We start from the raw sequence: 23,336 nt of genomic DNA, 5'->3' as shown, positions 1-23,336 counted from the left end.
ACTTTGAAAGAGAGGGGAGAGGGAGGAGAAGGGAAAGAGAGGAGAAGAAGGAGGGAGAAAGAGAGCCAGACAGGTAGATAGAGATGAGAAAGAGAGAGAGGAAGGGAAGAAGAGAGAGAGAGAGAGAGAGAGAGAGAGAGAGAGAGGGAAAGAGGGAAAGAGAGGGAAAGAGGGGAAGAGAGATTGAGTTTGCAAAGAAATGCCCTGCAGGTACAAGGCGGTGCAAAAAAAGACCTGCGAGACAAGAAGTCTATGATGCTATGGGCTTGATTGATTGATCTGGTTATAACCTTCTTGTTTATTCTCACGTCATCCATTACCCTTTCATCAATCTCTCATTAATTTTAAAACTTTGAACAAGCACTCAGCTCAAGACAGTAATTCAATAACGAATATTTAATCTTAGTGACGGAAGTAGGATAAAATAGTTTTCACTTTGAGTATCTACCAATTAGTAAAAAAGCTTAGAGGATAGAGAGATTTTCATCCTACCACATTGTCATTATTTTTGGCCAATCACGGTTGAGTTTGACTCATTTTCTCAGGTTTGCCTTGTACCCTAGTTTATTAAAACAGATATAGACCTAATACAGGATACCATATACCGAATATTGGGTGTTTTTGATTTCATGTGGCAAAAACACTTGACTTCCTTGACAATACCCTACTGTTGTTTGATGATATGCACGATGTGCTGACACCAACCTGTTCTGAGGGAAGAGTTGTCGTATCGATGCCCACCTGCAGTAAAGTATATAGCCAGTTTGTGTAGCTGTGTCAACACTTCATCTCACTTTCTCTCATTCTGTTTTCCATTGACTAAAGTGTAATTAGGAGATTTTCATTATATAAATGATGCTATAATCATTCTACTAAATATAAACATAACTACTTCATCCTTGTCAAGGTTTATTGTCATATATCCAAAAACTATATGTAGTTTTGCAGGGAATGCGAGTAACCTTGAACTTTGGTTTGGGAGGAATGATATAACTGTTGCCGAGATTGGTTCACAAAAAAGACAAGCTTCTAAAATCTTCCGTCATGTCAACCACCGATATCCTGCGTAAGTAGTTACCCTCATGGCTTAGCTTACACATACTAGAACTATATATACATATATATATATATATATACATATATATATATATACTATAAATATATATATATATATATATGTATACATATACTATAAATATATATATACTATAAATATATATCTACTATATATACTACAAATACATGTATATATAGTGTTTGTCTTGTTTTACTGATTTATACTGTAAAAGTAAAAAAGAGGGAAAATAGACACGTCAGTGGTGAAAGTACAGTATATGTTGCAGATGCCTACAGAGACAGCTTGACCATAGTTGTAGTTGCAGGGCTGCTAAGGAGAAAATGGGAAGAGAATGCTATGTTTTGATCTTTAGCTATACCTATAGCTTTTAGGTATGCTAAGGAGAATTTCAAACAGGGCTGCTATGTTTTGCCCTTTTGCTATACCTATAGCCTTAAGGGGTGCTAAGGAGAATTTCAAACAGGATTGCTATGTTCTGATTTCTACTTATACCCACGGTTTCTATTTTCAAAATGTCACCACTGCTTGCTTCGCCATTTCTTGTATCAATCGTTATGTAAACCATGTCCTATGCACTCAGAATGTACTATTTGATTTGCCCAGGGAGTGATGCAACTCAGAATTTGTTGAGGCTTCTGTGGTTTGCACAATACTTCTAGGGATTGTAGTGGCAGTGACGCTACGTGTTTGGTATTCATATTATTCTCAGCAATGATTGTCACTACCAGTGCTTATAACTCCAGTGGTTAACAAATACCACCTAAACTTAAATTGATTTTAAAATATTTCAGACATGGCTCAGCACGTGCTGTAACCTATCGTGGGAACTGGTACAACCTTTCGTTATACCAGTTGAAGTACCTAACTTTGACGCGTTAATCAAGAACTCCTCACTTCTCACTTTATCACTCTACTACCCGTGTATTGTTTGCAGTCTCGCACACACTATGTTTTCAATGTCTCGCACACACTATGTTTTCAATGTGCGGATAATGTGAATTTGGAGTTGTGCACACGTTGAGTTATCGTGAAATAAGTATTTCAACAGACATTTGCATGTTTTTAAAAAAGACAATGGAAGAAGATTTTCAGGCCAGGGGTCATAATGTCACATTCGGAATTGGTTAAATTGAATACAAGCCACTGAAGCGTTGAAGATGCTTAAAATGGAATAACTTGCGCGGCACTTTCTTGCGAATCATTTGCAAGTGCTATTTGCATCTTTCACAAGCATGAAGCATTTGGTAAAAATTTGTGGATTAACCACGTCATGGAAACATTTTGTTTTTTCGAGCAGCTGCTAGTCAATTGGTAAACACATAAATACATGTAGGCTTGCTACAAGTAGTTGTTCTAAGATTTAAGTTGCTGTGACACACAGATGTAGCGTTGCAACTTGTAATCAACAATTGAGCCCGACTTTTGTCTACCATTGGCCTAAAGGAGAAATATCTTATTAAATTAGCATTACAAACTCTCTCAAACATTAAACTCCTCATAAATCAGTTCTAAAACTACCAATGAAAGTTTGCCAGCGTTAAAATTGTCAGCGTTGAAATTGTCAGCATTAAAATGGCACATTTTATAGTCTCCTTTGTTTGCTCTCTTTAAAAGTATTTAAGACAACATTGTGAACAGTTTTGGTGAAACTACCTTGTTTTAAGGTAAACCAATGAAATATTAACAGCAAAACTTGGCTAGTTTTTGTCTGCTATCGTGCCCAATTATAGTAAGAGCGGAGCCAAGAGAGGTAGCCATTATGTAGATACTTTCCTATTTCACTTCTCTAAGGCTATTTTAATAATCCATTTTACTTATCTTTGCTCTAATAAGAGCTGTGTTCATCTGTCTGTATGTCCATCCATCTGTCTGTCCATCCATCTGTCTGTCTGTCAGCAAAAGTTGGATGTTGGTAAAAGATATTACACGGTATGGAGTGTAATCTCTCAATATTTACCTTAGTCAACAGACAATCTAACACCTGTCCCAATCTTTAAATAATAATGCAGTTTGTTATAACACCAGACTATCTCTCGTGCTGCACTGTAATGCCAGGGTGATAAAAAATGGAATTTCCAGGTTGCTGTATTATTCGTTTTTTTACCACTGCAGTAAATAAACAGTCTTGAAAAGACGTCGGTATCTGGTATGAAAGCTTTGACTAGCTTTTTCATTCTACCCTCTTATTTGTCTATTGCTATTGTCATCTAGCGTGTCGAGCACTACGAGGCGTGTCTCTAACTTGTGCGAACGTTCATCTGCATGAGTAATTTCTCTTTTTTTATGATTTCTCTAAATCGATTAATATTTCTAATATTTCTCATTATCTGCTATTGCAGTATTATGTAGTATTTTGGATAGCTAAAAAGCAATACATTGTATTTAAAAGTTAACTACTGTGACAATGCAGCTGACATCTCGGAAGGACTTCCTTAGATTTACCATTGTGTTTATCGCTATGATATATTTTGTGGTCAGCTTTCCCAGCGAAACTTGGAGGGTTAACACTAAAGTGTTGTTGTCATTCTCCGTTTCGAACAGCCGCAAAGAAGCTACAAATCTTTTTGTGCGGAAAGTAATATTTTTTACAAAAATTTGCCATTTTCTCATGAGCTAACAAATCACACCAGCCACTTGCATTTGAGACCACTAATTATTTAAAACTAGGACTTGCTCCCAGACCTCTTTAGTACACAGTTTTAGGCTGTTTGGACACGTCCAACCATAGAGCTCCGAGCTGCAGAATATAATAATCTCAAGCAAACCAGTACCTTGTGTACACAAGGTCCGTTTCCTCTCACGAATCCAACATCATTAGGTCGCACAATCATGCATCACATTTATCTGTCAGTTTGGGGTTCTGGGCATTTTCCTTTACCAATTATTCCACACCGCTGGTGAATATGAATTTGCTGAAGCAAATTACATGTGGTTGGCTCTGATTATTTATAATGACAATGAGATTAACAGTCACGCTCCGCAGTGTTTCATCTTTATCAGCACTCATATGTTTGTTGGCTATTAGGCCGAACGAGGAAAAACAGCGCTTTAACAGATTATGCGTTTATCTTTCGTTTGATTGGTCAAATAGGGTAGTTGCGCTATTGTAAGGATTAATCCGTTGTTTAGTTGTAATTGTCATTTTAAAGTTTATCTTTGGTGATTTATTAAATTGAATAGGAATTGAAGAACTTGCCACAAGCATTTGAGTGGCATGTCCAGGTACCTCTTAGCCTTATTCTTGTGAATCATCTCTTTCATATGTTTGTGTGATAAAGACCTTCCACAATTCTATCTTTGATAAGCGAGTTCAAATCATCCACGCCCTCGGCATTTAATATATTTATTAGTTGTTATTTGATGGATGTGATGATGAGTTAGCAAAGGTTTGATACGAGTTCGTATCAGGTATCCTAATGAGCTTGGAAAATAAAAAGTGTTTTGATTTTTACAAAGCAGCTCATCTCTATTTTCTGTACTCTGTAAAACGTAAATTTAAATTGATTTTTTGACAAAGTATTTTTAAAGCTGTGATTAGACAGCAGCACAATAATCTATCTCTATATTCTACCTTTTATATTCTATTTAATAATCTATATTCTATTTCTATCTACACTTAGAAAATGTTAAAAACTCAGACAATATTCATCTCTCTAGCTTGCACTTTCAAGCATGATTAATCTAAAAAATAGTTGAAAACTCTGCAAATATTTAATTTATTGTATTTGGTTTTACCGAATTTCATTAAGGATGTAAATAAAAATTTTGCTTGATTATTTCTGCAGCAATATTTGCAATAAATGTAAATATGTATATTTATATTATATATAATATATATTATACTATACTAGATTATAGTATACTAGAGTATATAATATATTATGTTAGATATAGTATATTAGAAGTAGTAATTATAATAGACTTACTAGATATATTAATATATATAATAAGTGTAACACATGTAATAAATACACAAGACACAACACAAATAATATACATGATAGATATACAAAATAGGCCTATACAATCAATATAATAAACTCTATAGAAGGTCATTAATCAGGTACTATTTTATAATCATAGACATGGGTCTGCAAATGATTTGTATATAAAAAGCCACAGCAATATTTTACACTAAAGCCTAGTAGCACCAATGAAATACAGCCCCATTATAGGGGCCCAATGATATACAGCCCCATTATAGGGGCTGTATTTCATTGGTAGCTTTTACCACTCAAGGACATTTTTGAATCAAGTAATTATTAAAGTCTGTATGCTCTTAGAAGTAGCTAGTCTGAAGGAAATAACAGAATTTAGTATGACTAGATAGCTAATACTCTATACTAGCTGAATGTCCGGGTAACTAATGTTTTATATGTGCGTTTTACAATTCTTGTAAAGCTTTACTTCTCAGAGTAATGACATAATAACATTATATTAAAGATGGTTTATCAGTTTTTATGTGAAGTTTTAATGCCAAGTATGTGGAATAAAAAATTCTGATATCTTCCAAATTGGTCATCCTGATCTGCATGCTAGATAGTTTTAAGCGAGTACAGTTTTAAGCGGGTACAGCTTTAGAGGCTGCAGTTTCAGGTCTTCTGTATGATTACTATCGGTGTCAGAAAATTATTGTTTCTAGTGCGACTGGCTGAGAGGATTTTTGTTCTCATGTAATAGTTTCTGGTAAGAAAGCAGGAAAGTTACGGCTTTGCTATAAAACTATTTATTACAATGGTAGAATACTGTTGAGCAACGAAGTTCTGCATCACAGTAATTTGCCTTTGCTTTTTATTTATATCGGCACTGTTAATAATATATTAACACATTTCCTAGAAACAATTTTACAAATAGTGCTAAAACTTATAGTTTTTAAATTTTTGTCAAATTTTTTTAAAATGGTACAATATTAGTCCGCTAGGGGCAGATAATTCTATAAGTCAAACAATGCGAGCATACGGAAGGAGTAGTATAAACAAAGGGTGAAAAGAGAGCCAATAATAAGGTTGTGATGGGAAAGAAGAAGAGAGGGCTGGATAAGCATTTGGTACAACGATCTTGCACAAAATTTTAGGGAATTTTATCAGAAAGTGTCGGTATTTTTTCATCATTTTTGGTTGTTGTTCGTGCTTGAGGTGATACGACTGCTAAGATGCTTTAAGATTAGGATATCGTCAAAACTTGATAGCCGTTAAAACGCTCAAAAGGAGAACACGTGTGAAATGAAGTCACTAGTTGGTATCACTGCGATAGTTCATATCAGCTATTGCGATCAAGTTGCAGCTTTACGAATCTCTTTTCTGTCGTTACGTTTCAACTATAAACATCATAATCGTGCTTCCGCTTGGTCTAAAAGTTTTAAACTCGTTAGAGTTTTAGCGGTTTCTTGAAACATCAAGGCAGTCAGATCACCTCAAGCATTAGAAACAATATCAAATGATAGAAAAATACCAATACTCGCTGATACAATTTAATGAAATTTTGCACAAGTTCATCTTTTAAAACACTTATAAGAAAAAAGAAATTTAAAAACACAAAAAATCAGAGAATGAAGCAAGAAATGGAAAAACAAAAAATATTGTATTGCAGAATCATATTATGGCAACATGGCTACACTTTCAACTCAGACCCGTGAATCTTCACATTTTGACTTAATTTGATTGATTTATTGAGTAAAGTCTTCCGCAGTTGTAGTTTATTCCTCTAATCCTTTAACTGTTCAACGTACTTAAAAATAATTGCATTATCTTTATCTAAGTTGGCCAATGTTGGTTGGTATTGCTGGCAAGGTCAAGTGCAACCAAGCACGCAAATCCCTTACCTCACACTAATTAGTACCAAATAGTTCCTCAACCTGTTACCAGTCCTTCTCATTTAACACAATTTTTATTACTTAAGCATAAACTTGGTAGATAGCCGTGACCTGTGACCCGTGACCTGTGACCTGTGACCCGTGACCTGTGACCTGAAAATCTTTAATGATAAACTTACACAAAATGTTAGTAGATTTTATCAAAAAGTATCAGTATTTTTGAACATTTGCAACTTTTTTTGATGTTTGAGGTGATCTGATTGCCACGATGTTTCAAAATTAAAATCGACAAAACTTAATCACAGTTGAAACGCTCAGAAACAACATACGATACGTGCCGGAATGATGTCACTAGCTGCGTGGCTGCCTGTCTCTCTCTCTCTCGTTATTGATATCGGCTATTGTGTTCAAGTTGCAGCGTTACACGTCTCTATTCTGCCGGTCTCTTTACAACTATAGACGTCATAATTGCACTTTCGCTAAAATCTGAGCTTTTCCCTGAACCATCCTGGCAGTGAAATCACCTCAAACATAAAAAAAATCCCGAAGGTTAACCAATACCGATACTTTCTGATAGAATCAACTAAAACTGTGTAGTGCATCTTTAAATGTAGCAGTTTAGACTGGGTCTTGTTTGGCCAAACTTAGCATTCAATAGATCTGTCAGCTTAAGAATGACATTGATCACTGGCAAGGTCAATTACCAGTGATCTATCCTGTTTGCTGTTTGCTGAAAGACTGTGTGAAACATGGATTGCGTATTAAGCGCAACGGCCAAATGATCCAGCTAAACGGATCCCTAGTTTACCAACACGCATTTTTGCAAACTGACTCTCATCAACTTAGGCTATAATTGCTGTATCCTCCCTCAAGCCTCAAATCATTCTCTTTTTAGGCACAAGTCAAATGACATCGGTCTTATAAAACTGGCTAAGCCTGTGGCGACAGCTCCCTATGTTCACCTGGCATGCCTGCCAACATGTGTGACAAGCGAGCCCCTCGAGCACTGCTACCTATCCGGGTGGGGCCGAGTGTCAGGTAATAGCAGGTGATGTTTACGATGGAACACGCTTACCAGCAATCTTTATTGATTTGAATTTGACGATAGATCGGTAAAGTGAAAGTCCAAGACATCTGCCAAGCTAGTGAAGCTTTAGCGTCACTCAAGGAAACTTTTAGAGCGGCTGGTATCAGTCGGAGGTAAAACCATTTGCCTCCAACAGTTCCGCATCGACAAGACATCAAACTGCAAGTCAACGAATGGCACCATTTAGTTAAGTGTAGTTTGGATAGTAATATTTTGAAAGAGCCTGCATCTTTCATAAGCTAATCAGGGTTTTATCAAATGTGCTGAGTATTTTATCCCTGTATTGAGAACAAATGTGGGAAATGCTGAGGTTTCATTGACTGTAGAGTGTAGAGTGTGTAGAGTGTACTGCGTTGTTTACTCGCATGTCCGGAGATAGGCAATAGCTTAGAGGCACCCGCATATGCATCCCATGCATGTGGGGCGTATAAAAACGCCTCATGCGCTTGTAGAAAGATTATAGAAAAACCTAAAGCTGAAGTAAACCTTTTCAGCTGCAAATATTGAATACCTACGTGAGCGATGATTAACAGCAGTTGGCAAAGAGACAATCTGTAGAGCACTTGCTGTTACTTGTTGCATAGCGACACGATTTGGGCAGTGGCAGACACTGGTACGTGTCAGATCTCTTCTAGACAAGCAGCAGCCATGCTTTTCAACTTTTTATGGTTTCCTCACAAGCAGATATGAGCCCACACGCTGGCACGCTTCTCAGAAGAGCATTGCTAGGCGATGGATTATAATATAATCGCTCTGCTGGCTCTGTTATATTTTGTATAATTTGTTCTTTGCTAAAGAAATTGTTTCATTGATGTGGGATTTGTGTAAGTTTCGCGTCAAGCCTGCACTTTATTCCAACTAAATTTAGTTTTACTAGAATTAAAAACCATTTGACTTGCTATCATTAAACGGCATGACAAAAGAGCTCTTGGCAAGGACCGACTAAAGCGCCCCTGTAATAACCCTTTTGATCGCTGTATTCCGATTCTAACAACGGCTAGCCTGCCAAGAATGGATAATTCCAAGTTCAAAACGCTTAATATTTAAAATCAAAAAGCCTGATCAGCGTACGTGACAGCATGAACGAAGTGTTAACTTCAAAGTACTCGCAAAGCATCCAAACAAGACCCTCATGGTCTGGATACTGGTAATCAATCTCCTTGTAAAATGTCTGGTATGAAGAACACGAGGAAAGCCCTCCGAAATTCTGGTAAATCACAACATCGAAGTGTGCTCTTGGCATCGCTCTCCCCACTACATGTACTAGCTACTAAACTGAGTTCAGCATCTGTAACTATTTGTAACTAGTTGTTGTAGCTTTAATTGTTTGTGATTAACACTCTTGAAGAGCAAAATAAAATAATAAAAATCTGTTATTTGTTTTAAATCTTTTCTATAATGAAACCTGTATTCATCTGTTTTATCAGTCTAAAGTCGTACTAAAAGCATCAGGAAAAAAATGCATTACTTAGGAATTGAACTCATTTATTTTTGGCGTGGTATGCTAATGCACTACACGCTGCGCCCCTTGATCACTTCTCCATACATTTGTATAACTACACACATAGTTATTACATATAATGGTCTCTCACGGGACACGAGATTTCAAGTGAGTATAATAATGATCTGTGTTACTAAAATATCTGTAGTTTTAAAAATCAGAAAAGCTGGCTTGACGTTATCTTTCCATTCCATCGTAACAAGAAACAAGTTATATTTGTTTGTTACAATGTTATATTTGTAATATAACAATAGGTCTGCTGCTATACTAACAGCAGTCCTCCAAAAAGTCTTCTATCTTAGACTTATATTTTCCTCGCCATGTTTACCGCTATCATTAAGCGCACCGAAGATTGTACTTTCCAAGCTAGCGATCGGTGTAACGTGAGTTCAGGTGACTTAACCATGTTTACTAAAGCAAAATAATTTTTTTGCACATTCCTAGTTCTTATCCATTCGCTAATTATAACTGTCAAGCACCTGTCACTGACCTGCTTTTGACGGCGCATCTATAGATGATTTTGCACCGGTACCTGGAATATAAAGTTATTCATGAATTTATAGAAAATGTGATCTAGTCGCTAAATTTAACTGATTGTATAATTAAGCCATTTTATGCGGTAATAAGTTTAATTTGGTGCCTAAATAGTCGACCATTTTTTATGTTTCAGGATTGGAGCAATTTATAAATGTTAATTCAATTTAACATGACTTTGTGATTTACTAAAAATGTATATATTTCTAAAAATTATATTTTTGTACTTTTTATCAATTGTGTATGAATCATCGATGGTTATTAATTCCAACGAGCTGCCAGTAAATAATATAAAATTGTCAGCGTCTACAATGGTTGACAGCTGCACATTCTTTTACAGTTTCATTTTCATGACAAAAGATCTGCATCGCATGAAAACCTTTGTAATGGTTGAGACGTTGTTGTCAGCAACATTTAATTTTGTGTAGCTAGGACTTTAAGCATGTGTATTTTTGAGTGTGTGGAGAATTTGGGTAACTGATCCTAAAAGGTGAGAGAGTTTTAAATGTCTGTTACTTCTGCTAGGTATATTCTAATAGGCCATACAGCTCTGTGATTACACCAAAATATATTGTATATACGCAATACTGATAGTTGCAGCAGGGTTATAGAATACTTTTCTGACAGCAGCGGTAGGCCATCTCACTACTTAAACGTGAACTCACACAAAGTTATAGTAGGTTTTATCAGAAATCACCCATATTTGCTATCATTAGCTATTGTTTTTATATTTGAGGTGATCTGACTGTCAGGATGTTTCACGATTAAAATTGATAAAACTTAATTGCGTTTTAAATGCTCAGAAGAGATACATGTACATGTACAGAATGACATCACTAATCGCTAATGATGTCACTAGTTGTTATTGTTGATACAGTCTCTATTGTCAGTCCCTGTGTAGTTATGGACGTCACAATCATACTGTCACTTGATCTGAGCACTTCAACTCAGATGAAATTTTATCGATTATAAAACATCCTGTTGCAGTCAGATCACCTCAAACATCAAAAACTATTGCTTATATACATATTGAAAATATGGGTAACTTCTGATAAAACCTACTACAGTTTTGTGCAAGTTCATCTGTAATATTGATAGCTGCAGGAGGGTTATAGAGAACTTGTCTGGCAGCAGTAGCAAGCCATTTCACTACTTAAGACACATTTTGTTCCATGATACAACATTCTTTGGCTTTGTGGTTGGCGATTGTCGGAGCAGCATAATGCGTTGCCATGGTAATTGACTGCATTGACCAGTTCTGTCAACAGATCTGGTTCATCGGTGGAGGTACTGACTGCAATGACAAATTATCAGCCACTAGATGCATGATGCGATATAATAATTCACTCTGCAATGCTCAAAACTTTCTAGTGTGCATAATTTGACTATTTAGAGCTCAACTACTCTGCTCTCTCGTAAAGGAAGAGAAATGCAAATTCTTAGTGGGGTGACGCATTAGTCTAAAGTACACACACTTACATAACACATGGTAATGAAAACATTAGAGAGCTATTATTAGCAACTCTACATGCAGAAGGGTTTGTACTAGTGCTGGACACGAATAATAAAACTCACTGAACTCACGGGTTTATCTTCTCTCGAGTCTCGGGTAATAGAAATTTTGAGTATTTCAATCTTGCGGGTTCAGACTTTGACTTGCGAGTTTGGGTTTTGGCACACAAACCTGTCGAGTAGATTGGACAAAAACTCGGTTTATTTCGATCTGTGCTCTAAGCACTGTTTAACAACCAGTCTGTTAATGATGCGAGCACAAATTTCGGTTGATAGAAAATAGTAAAAAATAATAAATAAATTGAATAGAATTATAAATGCACTGTAAATTTTAAGATATGTCTGATGTTTAGAATTTTAGACATAAAACCCGTATCAACAAACCTGATACCCGACAAACCCGTTGGCTAAGAAATACTCGTGCTAAGCACTACCAGCTACCAGATACTCGAAAAACTCGAACGGAAAAGGGCGAAGTTTACACTCGCTGGCCAAGAAGTACTCGTGCCCATCACTAGTTTGAACCTTTTGCTAGCCCACAATGAACTAAGAACTAAAAGGTTCTGTTCCAGAGGCTGAAGATGATTTGATGTACCCGGCTAATCTTATGCAGTTGAAGTTTCCCATGGTGCCCCATGATCTCTGCCGGTCTGAGGCATCATGGGGCTCGAGAATCACTAACAAACAAGTATGCGCTGGTGGAGATGGAGTACATGACATGTGCTGGGTACGTGTGGAAAATTTCTCTTAGCAAATGCTAGTGATTAATCTGTAAGCGAGTCTGTCATAAACTTTTGCCACTTTTGGCAACATTTTATATATGCAATAGTAGGTCTTTCTTTTGATCTGCAAATTTTTATTGTTGTTGTTTACTATATTCTTGAACACTATTTTTTCGTAAACGTGTTGCGCTGGATGCCTTTGTTAGTTTTGTCATAGTTTTAGACATCTGGTCAGTAGGGTAGTATCCTATTATTGGAGATGTTGTTTCAATTAGAAAAGGCGCTGCGACGTGTAGCCAATACCTATAGTAGCCGTCAGGGAGGATTTTTTAGCCTTAGGTGTTCATGAACACTTACTACACTGACTTCGAGAAAAGCTCACATAGCCTTTAAATCTTAAATGCATAATGGGTAGCGCTAAATTTTTACTCTTACTAAAACAACAGTTGTCCTTATGATGTGCGCTAAAAATAACTTGGTGTCTGGTCATGTCCTCGATCAGCTCGGCTTGGAGCGGCTGAAACCATAATTCACCATGGACAGGAGATCCATCATCATTAGTCAAGTAGGAGTATAGCCAATGCTTTCCCACGAGTGTGAGCTCTCTGCATCCTTTACGCCGGGTGCATGCCATTTTGTTGTTGTTATACTTGAGCTCTCCTATTGGGGATTAGGTTCTTGTCTGCCAAAGCTGTATATGACTTGATCCTTCTGCCGACAACATATGGTCTACTATGAGGCGCCCTTAATAATCTCAGACATTTGTAGGGTGACAGCGGTGGAGGCCTGCATTGCTCACACGAAGGAAAGTACACCGTGTACGGTGTGTCTAGCTTTACCGGGCACCTGTGTTCCCGTGACATGAGGCCCGCCATATTCAGTAAAGTAAATCGATATCTCAACTGGATAGGCAGCACGATGGGACAGGAAATGATTGGAAAATCTAAAAAGATCTCTTTATAGTCTCTTTCGTGATGATTAACATGTCCAACGATGATGCTGTTTGCTTATTAAAATCCTCCTCGACTATTGCGATGCTAATACTTCCACTGCTCTAAGGAATTATACAGCTATGGATCTTGCTCTCACATGTTCAAATGTACATCCTCTTTGACTAACTTGTCACGAGTTTTATTTAACATCGTTAACTTTTTGACCGTTATACAATTTAGCGAGTCAAGCTGAATAAGTTTAGCCTGTGCTCACAAACAAGCAGTTTGATTCTCTACTGCTACTGCTCTAAACATTTTGATAAAATAGTCCGTAAACACTGTGGTTGTTGATTATATTTGAAGTATGACTAAGGTGTCTGATTCATGCAACATACATACATGTATATTATACAACCTTCTGTGTAATATTTGCTGCACATAAAATAATTCGAACAAGTACATCTGACTTCAGCTATTGATGGTAAAAGTTTTACATATGATTAGATTAGCAACGCTAGAAATACAAAATTGTTAAATAAAATAGGTATTTTGTATCAATGAGTTTGATTAGAAATTTGTTTTACAGTAAAAAGAACATGGGATCGATTTCTTGTAATTTACAGCTCTCTTACCATGGCTTAGTATTAAAGTCCATGACTTCTGTGTTTTTAACTGTTGTGCTTTATTGCGAGCCAGTTTTGAAAAGCAAACTTTAATTTTCGGCAAGCGTATCATTAGAATGAAATGTTTGTAAAGTGCTCATTTAATTTAATTAGTGGATTACCAATGTTTATCTGATTTATTTTAATATATTTATACATAAAAATTAAATGGAAGCATTAAGTTCATAACTGTGTGAACACCAACAAATATAAAATAACTTTATGGATGTGTTTGATCTCTAGCTGCGATGACCATTTGCACACTTGCTTCATACATGTACATATCTTCTCCCACCAGTTTCCCTCATACCATGGTACCATGGTTTGTTTATTGCTCATAATTGGTTGTAAATGTGTGGATTATCACATGAACGACCTGATATGACGATGAAATGAGTTGCGGTATCTAACTTTTTGATAACTCAAGGGCTCTTGCTGCTAGTAAGTTACAGTCGCAGCTGGGGAATCTTTATGACTGGCTCCCTGGCGTTTCAATAACATCACCTGGCTGTTGTTCTTAAAAGTGATTTTTACACGAACTCCTTTTTGTTGAAATACATGGGCATGATAGTTTGTTTCAGCTTGAACATATTTCTTAAGGATGAGCTTACACAAAATTTTAGTAGCGTTTATCAAAAAGTATCGACGGTTTTTATTATTTGCGATTGTTTTTGATGTTTGAGGTGATCTGACTGCCAGAATGTTTCAAGAATAAAATCAACCAAACTTGATCGTGATTAAATTGTTCCGCAGAAAAATATGTGCAAAATGACGTTGCGTCGTTATCCTTGCGAAAGTCGCTATCGGCTATTGCGGTATTTTAAGTGATTTAACTGACCAAGTTTAGTCAATTTTAATCTTAGAATATCCTGGCAGACTAGCTCACACATCAAAGACAATCGCAAATGATAGAAAAATGCCGATTCTTTCTGAAAAACTTACACAAAATTTTAATCGATTTTATCTTTAAAAGTAGTAATCAATAATCAATAAATAAGCTGAACTCAGATTTAGCCTCTTATTGGTTATTTCGAAACTGATTTTCTTAGTGAGTTTTTAAAGTACGTATGAATGAAATTGGAAGTGTTTTGATTGCCTCTTACCAGCGATATCTTCTACTCCTTAGATTAGTGTCACTTCTCCAAGGGTGTGATGTCATTTCTCCGTGCGTGTGATAATCGCGTTTAGAGTAATAATCCAAGTTATTAGCGACTAATGTCGAGTAGCCGTCTCACTTTTGCGACGCGAGGTGGAAATGACCGCAATTATAAACATGTGATCCATGATCGCTTTAAATTATATTACAATGTCCTTGTCAATAATCCTGCTCCTAATCTCAAATACAGTAGTATCACTAATCTCGCCTTTGCCTACATCTTTGCTCTTTTTCTATAGCAAAAATACGATACGGAGACGCTGCCTCTTGTCGTGCTCAAGTCACACATGTTGTTGGAGCAGTGCTACTAGCCATTATTTCGACTTGCCAATGTTCCATAATATTGAACATAGGTATTTTGTTTCTCAAAGATCGAATACGAGGTCTGTTTTGCTTACTGCAAGCGGAGACTGTGCGTGTTTGAAGAGCAGTGTTGCGCGCATAATGTCTCTGTGACCTTCGCTAGACCTGCCTGGACCAAGTGGCAAAGAATCCTTGACGATTGGAGATATGACCAGATGCGGAGAGCACTTTGAGTTTGCATGTCATTTCTGTCACAACTGGTAGCCTTTTTTGGGGATGGAACTCCAACCAGCTGTTCACAAGTCCACTCTTACCTACCTTTTAAAAGTAAAAAAATATACCAATAAACAGAACATTTCAAAGTAGGCTGGTACTTCTTTGTGTTGCCCATGGTCTGTAAGTTGACCTAGAAAGAAGATCTATTACATGGAAACAATGCAATATAATTATTATCAGTTAGCCGTTGATGAAGAGGCTCGCGGCACAACGATCCCAATGATTGTTGCTTATCAAGGACATATACATTGTTGACATTACCAATTATCAGCTGTTATGAGAGCCACTTTAGCCCTTTACCATAATTAAATGGCATACGGTGATTATTAAAGGATGGGCACTCTCAATCCACCGCTATTCTTCCGAACATGGTCGCTAAGATGACTTCGTCACAAACGGCTGCCAAATTACATAGCAAAGCTAGTTTTAATATAAGCTCACTCTTAGACTTGGGGAACACAGCTAAATCGCCGACAAGTTTTATCGACAGTGAACAATCAGCATCGTCAACAAACATGGCTGTTCTGCCTAATAAACACATTTCTTTGTCACTACCCTGTAATGGGTTCCCACTAAATTCCGGACTTTTCACGCTTCCACAGACAACATTTATGGATCCGATATACAGAACAGACTCGGCATCGGACAGTTCTCTTTCACATCGCTCTTTGTTACCGACAAATCCTTGGACTGCTGCCTTGGCAGCGTTACACTCAAGTACAGTTCATGCTGCCGCTGCCGCGGCTCTGTCGAGGTCATACCTGCCTTTACTACCACAAGGACATACACTGGAAGCAGGTACAACTGAGTGGGGTAAGTCTACTATTTTGCTTATTTCCTACGGAAGCAGACAGCGACGAGCGTCGACCTTAAATTATTTCAAACGAATCGAATGATGAATGGTTGATTAGGAGCTCAGAGCTAACTAAGGATGTTTTCCATGACATTGACCACTTAGCAGAGCTCAATACAAATTAATTTACCATATAGATTTTTGAGTGGTTCCTAATCTAATTGCAACTGAAATTTAACACTTTCCCCTCACTCTACACTGGTATTAATGTACTAATTAATCACTTGTTTTGTCATCTGCAATTGGAATTATACCATGATAATTAATTGAATAATGCCAATGTGAAGTGTAATTGCCATTAGAGCAAGGGTAGATATCGCAGCTGAAGACAGTCTCTGCTCTTGTTCATCGATGGCCTCAGGCCTCAGGCCTCAGTATGTCTCGCTCATGTTAGTTATTTGCTCGCTAATCAATGTCTTTTCCTGCCCCTAAGTTGCTGATAATCGAAAACCATTTAACCGAACTTGGTGTGTCTGTCTGCTGCGGCTATTTTTAGTTGATGCTGAAAACGGTTCATGCATCTCGTATGATTTTAAACAACTGAAGGCTTTTGGGAAGGCGGAATATGAAGTAGCCTTCACAAAACAAGAACATGGTGCAGCAGATAATTTTGTTCAAGGGCGTAGGCTATAACAGTAAAATAGTGCATTTAATACGTATGTAGGTCCTTTTTCGTTCAATACTTTATGCGATTGGTGCAAGTTCACTCACAGCTAGAACTGCATAAATGCTAGCTGTATAGTTCAAACATTATACAAAGTTATAACAACAGGTTGGGATAAACTGAGACAAACTTTATTTAATGCAGTGACATTTTTTCCGGACCATGACCGTGTACCCTCCATTTTAACAGCTACATCTGTAATACAATGATATGTATATAATAATGTATTTCTTACCCAACTTCAAGTAAGCAATTGCCTGCCAGAGGGTTGTTTACTCAGCGATGTTTATTTGGCAGTAGAGCAATTTAAGGTTGCTGCCGCGTCTGTTATAACCAGTGACCGCTTTAAGACTTGTATCCCGGACCCAATGTTCACAGGCCAAGTACTCAAGAATACTAATAATATATATTAATATATGATACAATATAACATATTGTATCATATAGTATTAATATATGAAACAATTTATTTGGGATATTAATATAAGATATAATGATATAACGTTATATATGATATGATATTATATCATACTACTTTATATGATACATTATCATTCAATATTATATAATCAATTATAAAATTATACATTAATTTAATGATGTCCAAAACTTTATACACTGAATTAACTGATCCTCGATGTGTACCTTTGACTGATAGCTTAATACACAGCTGCTAATCTAGCCAGCCAAAGACACATTCAACCTGACGATGCATCCATCATTCATTCATCAGTCTTATTACTACAACTTGATCGGCTTTGAATTTCTCTTGTTTAAAATGTACACATTCTTTATGAGTGACCAGACGAGAGCTCGTATCAGGCTAGTTTAATCTCTCGGCTAATACGGGTAAGGAATGTTCAACAAGTATAGCCTTGATGAGCAGGAATATTGACAATGCTCGGTACCAAATATCGTCTACCAGAACAATTTGCTCTGCGCCTCCTATAACTAAGAATGTGTTAGAGCAACTTGCTTATATAATATACATATATATACTTGTCACAGAACAATAAATGACGAAAGCGATTTATTTACAAGCAATGAAAAATAGAGGTGCGATGGCAAGATTGTATAGTTCAAAGTAAAACTAGTAGCCAATGGCTTGTACATGTTAAAGCTAGACAGTTTTTTTTAGAGAAAACCAGTTTTGTGGCACGAATTATTATATTATTTATTTGCAAATCTATTGTTGTTCCTTAAACTGGTGAGAGGCTGTAAAAAGTTTAGATAGTCATAATTCTGCAAACAGAGTACAGAAATAGTTGATTAATATAGAGTAGCAGAACTATGTTACATTAGCGAACTCAATTTTTGACCTACTTATAAAAACCTAGCGACGATACATAGTGACTCGCAAAATCTTTGACCTATTTATGAAAGCTTAGTTACCACTTATTGGCCTTAGGATAAATCTTCAACTCATTTATGATAGGTAGCTTAGTGACTACTCTCTGCCCCATGTATAAATCTTTGACATATTCATAAAAGCTTAATGACAACTTTCTGTGTCATATATAAATATTTGACCTATTTATGAAAGCTTAGTGAATATCAATATACTATTTACTAAGACTGTTTAATTCAGTCAAGGGTAAAACTACTATCAGTAGTCGTACTATAAAATTTAGAACTCCGGTAGCCATATGAAGTCAGATGTCTTTGAAATAGAAGGTCAGGGTTTATCCAGGCAATAAAACTGCCAGAATTTATAAGTATACAGAGTACACAATTGGCCACACTTATTGAGTACAGTCGACCCCGCTTATTGTGTACAGTCGACCCCCGCTTATTGTGTACAGTCAACCCCCGCTTCTTCGCACTTCCCTTCGTCAGACTTTTAATGGTTCCGACAATGTGTGAGGTCCAGACGATTGTCCAATGTAGCCGTGTCTGTCCGAAGAGTTACAACTTTGACTGATAAGGTAGCTCTAGTGACAGGCAACGCAAGTGACATGTGCGTCAGTTTCTTGCCAGAGTGTTGTACTGTAATTTTCCTTAGTTATTATTACTGTTATTAATATTATAGTGCGCCCGATTGCAGATATATTCATAATTTACTCTCAAGTTTGCTGTATATGCATATTGTACCATATTGTAACCTGGGAGTATGTGTGCGAGAGAATATAGGCTGTTTAATGTACAGTACTGAATATTTACTATACGCAATTTTTCAATGTCCAGACACGATCAGTCTGTACTAGTCTGAGCAAACAAGGGTCAACTGTACTTCATGTACTGTGTTTACGAACTAGGGTCAACTGTACTTCATGTACTGAGTGTACAAACGAGGGTCGACTGTACTTCATGTACTGTGTGTACAAACTAGGGTCAACTGTACTTCATGTTCTGTGTGTACAAATTAGGGTCGACTGTACTTCATGTACTGAGTGTACAAACGAGGGTCGACTGTACTTCGTGTACTGAGTGTACAAACTAGAGTCGACTGTACTTCATGTACTGAGTGTACAAACTAGCTATTGAAAAACACACCAAATATTCAGTAATAATGTATATAAGCGCATTTCTACAAAAAGAGATGTTTTTTTTGTTTAACCTTCTCTCTTTTGCTAACAGCTGATGTGACTTAAAAAATAACTATATGAATCTATTCAGGTTTTCAGCCGCTATAAAGTACAAATTTTCCTTCGGCTTTTTAACGTATCAGATTTTGAATAAATTGGAATTTGAACAGGAGTTCTAGGATGTTTTGTTTCAGATATTGAACACAAATTGAATTGATATTGAACAGAATATTGAACACAAATTCCAAACTCAGAAACTCACAGAAAAAGCTGTTAAAACCCAATGGCATTGTGTTTGTCCTGGTTTACAGCACACAAACTGTATTTTGTGTTTTAGCATAATTATAAATATGTTTCCAGAGAAAACAAGTGCAAGTAGTAAATTTATTTCTGCACCTGTTGTTTTAATAGATTAAACAAGGCTGGAGTATGAACTGTTACAAATAAAGCAATACATTACCCCATCTGGCCTTCTCTGTCAATAGAGTATTTATAAAAAATACAGTCTACTTCATGTATTACCTCCTTCTTTAATATGCAGTTTGCGATATAAAATATGGTATAATATATAAAGAAAGTATTTTTTTATATTTTGAACAAATTGAGATTGTTTACATTATTTGTAATTAAAAAAATAGTTTTGAAAATCGAACAAATCATTTTTTGAACTGTCCTATAAAGGGAATTGTGGGTCAAAAACTAAGGTCAAACTTGATTTTAATGGCGCTCGACCATAAATGGCGCTTGAGCTCAACCACCCAACAGAATTCAGGCTATATTTTCAGCATCTGACGCGGTGACTAGATAAATTGTATCTTCCAATAAGAAACTGGTATATCTTATTATTTTTGTTTAACTTTATGGAGTAGCTACCCTAATACTCTCTACAACAGATCTGTCCTCTCTACAACAGATCTGTCCTCTCTACAACAGATCTGTCCTCTCTACAACAGATCTGTCCTCTTTACAACAGATCTGTCCTCTCTACAACAGATCTGTCCTCTTTACAACAGATCTGTCCTCTTTACAACAGATCTGTCCTCTCTACAACAGATCTGTCCTCTCTACAACAGATCTGTCCTCTCTACAACAGATCTGTCCTCTCTACAACAGATCTGTCCTCTCTACAACAGATCTGTCCTCTTTACAACAGATCTGTCCTCTCTACAACAGATCTGTCCTCTCTACAACAGATCTGTCCTCTCTACAACAGATCTGTCCTCTCTACAACAGATCTGTCCTCTCTACAACATCTGTCCTCTCTACAACAGATCTGTCCTCTTTACAACAGATCTGTCCTCTCTACAACAGATCTGTCCTCTTTACAACAGATCTGTCCTCTCTACAACAGATCTGTCCTCTCTACAACAGATCTGTCCTCTCTACAACAGATCTGTCCTCTTTACAACAGATCTGTCCTCTCTACAACAGATCTGTCCTCTCTACAACAGATCTGTCCTCTCTACAACAGATCTGTTGTGTAGACAAAGGTTATTGTTCATTCAGAGATTGCATGCCTCTCATGCTAATGGTTAATTGTTGCAGGTCATATAAATGGTTCAAAATCTCGTAGACCGAGAACAGCGTTTACCAGCAAACAGCTCTTAGAACTGGAGAAGCACTTTAAACAAAACAAATACCTCTCACGACCAAAACGATTCGAAGTTGCAACATCTCTGCTATTAACAGAAACGCAGGTTTGAAGATTTCCCTAGCGATTATCACTTTATCAGTTTGTTATTGATAGCATCTGAGTAATTCCATAGTCGTAATAGTCTTCATAAGCATTTCATAAAAAGGTGTATCACCCAGCTCTGTACGCCCTTGCCGGGGTCTGGTGACATTGTTGTTCAATTGCTGACAGATTGGGCAATTAATGGACAAGTTAAAATCTAAACTGGCATAGTCTTATGCATAATATTTGTTGTTAGCAAGATATCAGCTTTATCCAGAGGATATTTTAATATTTTAAGCGATACAACTAATTACAAGGGACAATCATCTTGATATGAAATAAATTGGTTCTCCATTACCATACTGCAAACAAATTTTCCTCCTCTATCACTGTTTTAAGCTTCGCGCATATTTGCCATACGCAAAGATTTGTCGAGAATTTTAAGATAAACGAAGGCCATCAAAGAGAATCATGTCCTAATTGTTTAGTCACAGCAGATAAAACATAAATTACTGTTTACCTGATTTTCCTAGTTCCCAATTACACTGTGATAAGGATCGCTTGAGATACTTTGCATTCTATGAAGGAATTACTGCTGATGAGAATTATCAGTTGAAAGCATCCCGAAACATTTCTGACCTCACCTGTCAAGGTTCGAGACTAGAGAAAGATTTACCTTTCTGTAACAGCATAAATTTGAAGGTTTCTGATGCATGTAACAATCTCCAAGTTCATTACTGATATGATCAGCAACTTTTTATCTCTAGACTTGGGCACACGGAAATGCTATTAAAAATAGAAAAGCGTTAGTAGGGAAGTAAGTGAATCATCACACATAATCTGGCGATCACTGCGAGTGCAAGGTATTGCATGATAGCAAATCTTCACCACACCTTTTAATCAACCTTTCAGCATAGATACACGTTTAATTACAAAATTCTATTGCTCAACAGGTAAAGATATGGTTTCAAAACCGCCGTATGAAGTGGAAGAGAATGATGAAAAATGGTGATACAGGTTTTGAAGAAGATGATGACATCACAGACTCAATGAGCAGAGAAGTTGTTGGTGCAGATTAGATCATCAATTTTGTAAACTTTCTGTTTGCTTATTTATTATTGATTTATAATGACTAATATTAGAATTCTAGCTAATTACTTTTTTTTAGCTTTTTCTATGAAATGCACAAACATGTCCTCCGAGTCTACAGGTCATCCGCATAATACGCCACCCACAACTTACCACCTCTTTCACTGTTTGCTCTTTCTTTGCCATCGACAAAGCATCTACTTTTTGTCATTGTTAGTATTATATGCCATGCTTGACTGCTGTCTTTAGCCCACAAGCTTTATTGTTAATCTGTTTCTAAATATTTCTGGTGGTTGCTTTAGATTTATATATGATAAAAATGTTAGTGTAGTTTTCAATCTTCATCTAAGATACTCCTGGAAATACGACAAGAATAAATGGTCATTTGTGAATAATCATGCGAATAATGACTTGAGTGTTCAGGTGGTGTTTTGTGTCGTCAGCCGCATACAGTTATTTGGGATGATCATTGTTTGGTTTTAATGTTTTTTATAAGTACATTTTTTGTTAGTAGTTTCTCAACTGGGTGGTAGAAATCTCCCTAGCTCTATGTTAGAGCTAACAGTTTATTAAAAACTTAATGATTGTAAGTGTGTGGTCACCAAGTGTTGCGGAAGAGAAAATATCTAATGCTAACAAATGGCTAATTTAGCGAAAAATAGTACAAAAGCTATTTGATGGATAAGGTGAATTTATTTGTAAAAAGTGTTCTATTATAACTAGAAGTATATTTTTAAGTTTATACAGTCTCTCTCGATGACTCATATAATTTTTCATGGAGATTATCTGGTCATCTGATTCTATTTTTGAAGTTTTTTTAAAAATAGCTGACCAAGTGACATACTGCATAATTGCACAGATATCAGTTATTGAATTTTCGGTATTTGAGAGGTATAAAATGAGTGAGATTTACAGAAGAATGGTGAATTTTTATGCAGAAGAGAGTTAAAGACTA

The 23,336-nt window shown here is 36.5% G+C and overlaps 2 protein-coding genes across 2 annotated transcripts in view; both read left to right on the top strand.

The window, feature by feature from the left end:
• LOC137390271 (chymotrypsin-like elastase family member 2A) overlaps window positions 1-13,610 on the top strand; it is a 35,462-nt gene extending 21,852 nt beyond the window's left edge. The window contains exons 4-7 of the mRNA XM_068076606.1: window positions 941-1,066; window positions 7,786-7,928; window positions 12,097-12,251; window positions 13,015-13,610. Coding sequence (XP_067932707.1) covers window positions 941-1,066; window positions 7,786-7,928; window positions 12,097-12,251; window positions 13,015-13,209 — 619 coding nt within the window. The 3' untranslated portion in view covers window positions 13,210-13,610. The remainder of the gene's footprint in view (window positions 1-940; window positions 1,067-7,785; window positions 7,929-12,096; window positions 12,252-13,014) is intronic.
• Window positions 13,611-16,128: 2,518 nt separating this feature from the next.
• On the top strand, window positions 16,129-22,732 carry LOC137391604 (homeobox protein ceh-12-like). The gene is made up of 3 exons (XM_068078116.1): window positions 16,129-16,388; window positions 21,163-21,314; window positions 22,246-22,732. The coding sequence occupies exons 1-3, from the start codon at window positions 16,187-16,189 to the stop codon at window positions 22,369-22,371; spliced, it is 480 nt and encodes a 159-aa protein (XP_067934217.1). The 5' UTR covers window positions 16,129-16,186; the 3' UTR covers window positions 22,372-22,732.
• The last annotated feature ends 604 nt before the right edge of the window (window positions 22,733-23,336 follow it).

This window comes from Watersipora subatra, chromosome 3, assembly GCF_963576615.1.
Source record: "Watersipora subatra chromosome 3, tzWatSuba1.1, whole genome shotgun sequence".
NCBI classification, from domain to species: domain Eukaryota; kingdom Metazoa; phylum Bryozoa; class Gymnolaemata; order Cheilostomatida; family Watersiporidae; genus Watersipora; species Watersipora subatra.
The sequence above is the reverse complement of the archived record's forward strand: the minus strand, read 5'-3'. Positions and strand labels throughout refer to the sequence as shown.

What these genes read in the sequence shown, in the direction of transcription:
- LOC137391604 (XM_068078116.1), top strand. Translation starts at nt 16,187, where the DNA reads ATGGATCCGATATACAGAACAGACTCGGCATCGGACAGTTCTCTTTCA. An exon ending in AGCAGGTACAACTGAGTGGG is followed by an intron (nt 16,389 to 21,162) that starts GTAAGTCTACTA and finishes TAATTGTTGCAG; the next exon opens with GTCATATAAATGGTTCAAAA. An exon ending in TGCTATTAACAGAAACGCAG is followed by an intron (nt 21,315 to 22,245) that starts GTTTGAAGATTT and finishes ATTGCTCAACAG; the next exon opens with GTAAAGATATGGTTTCAAAA.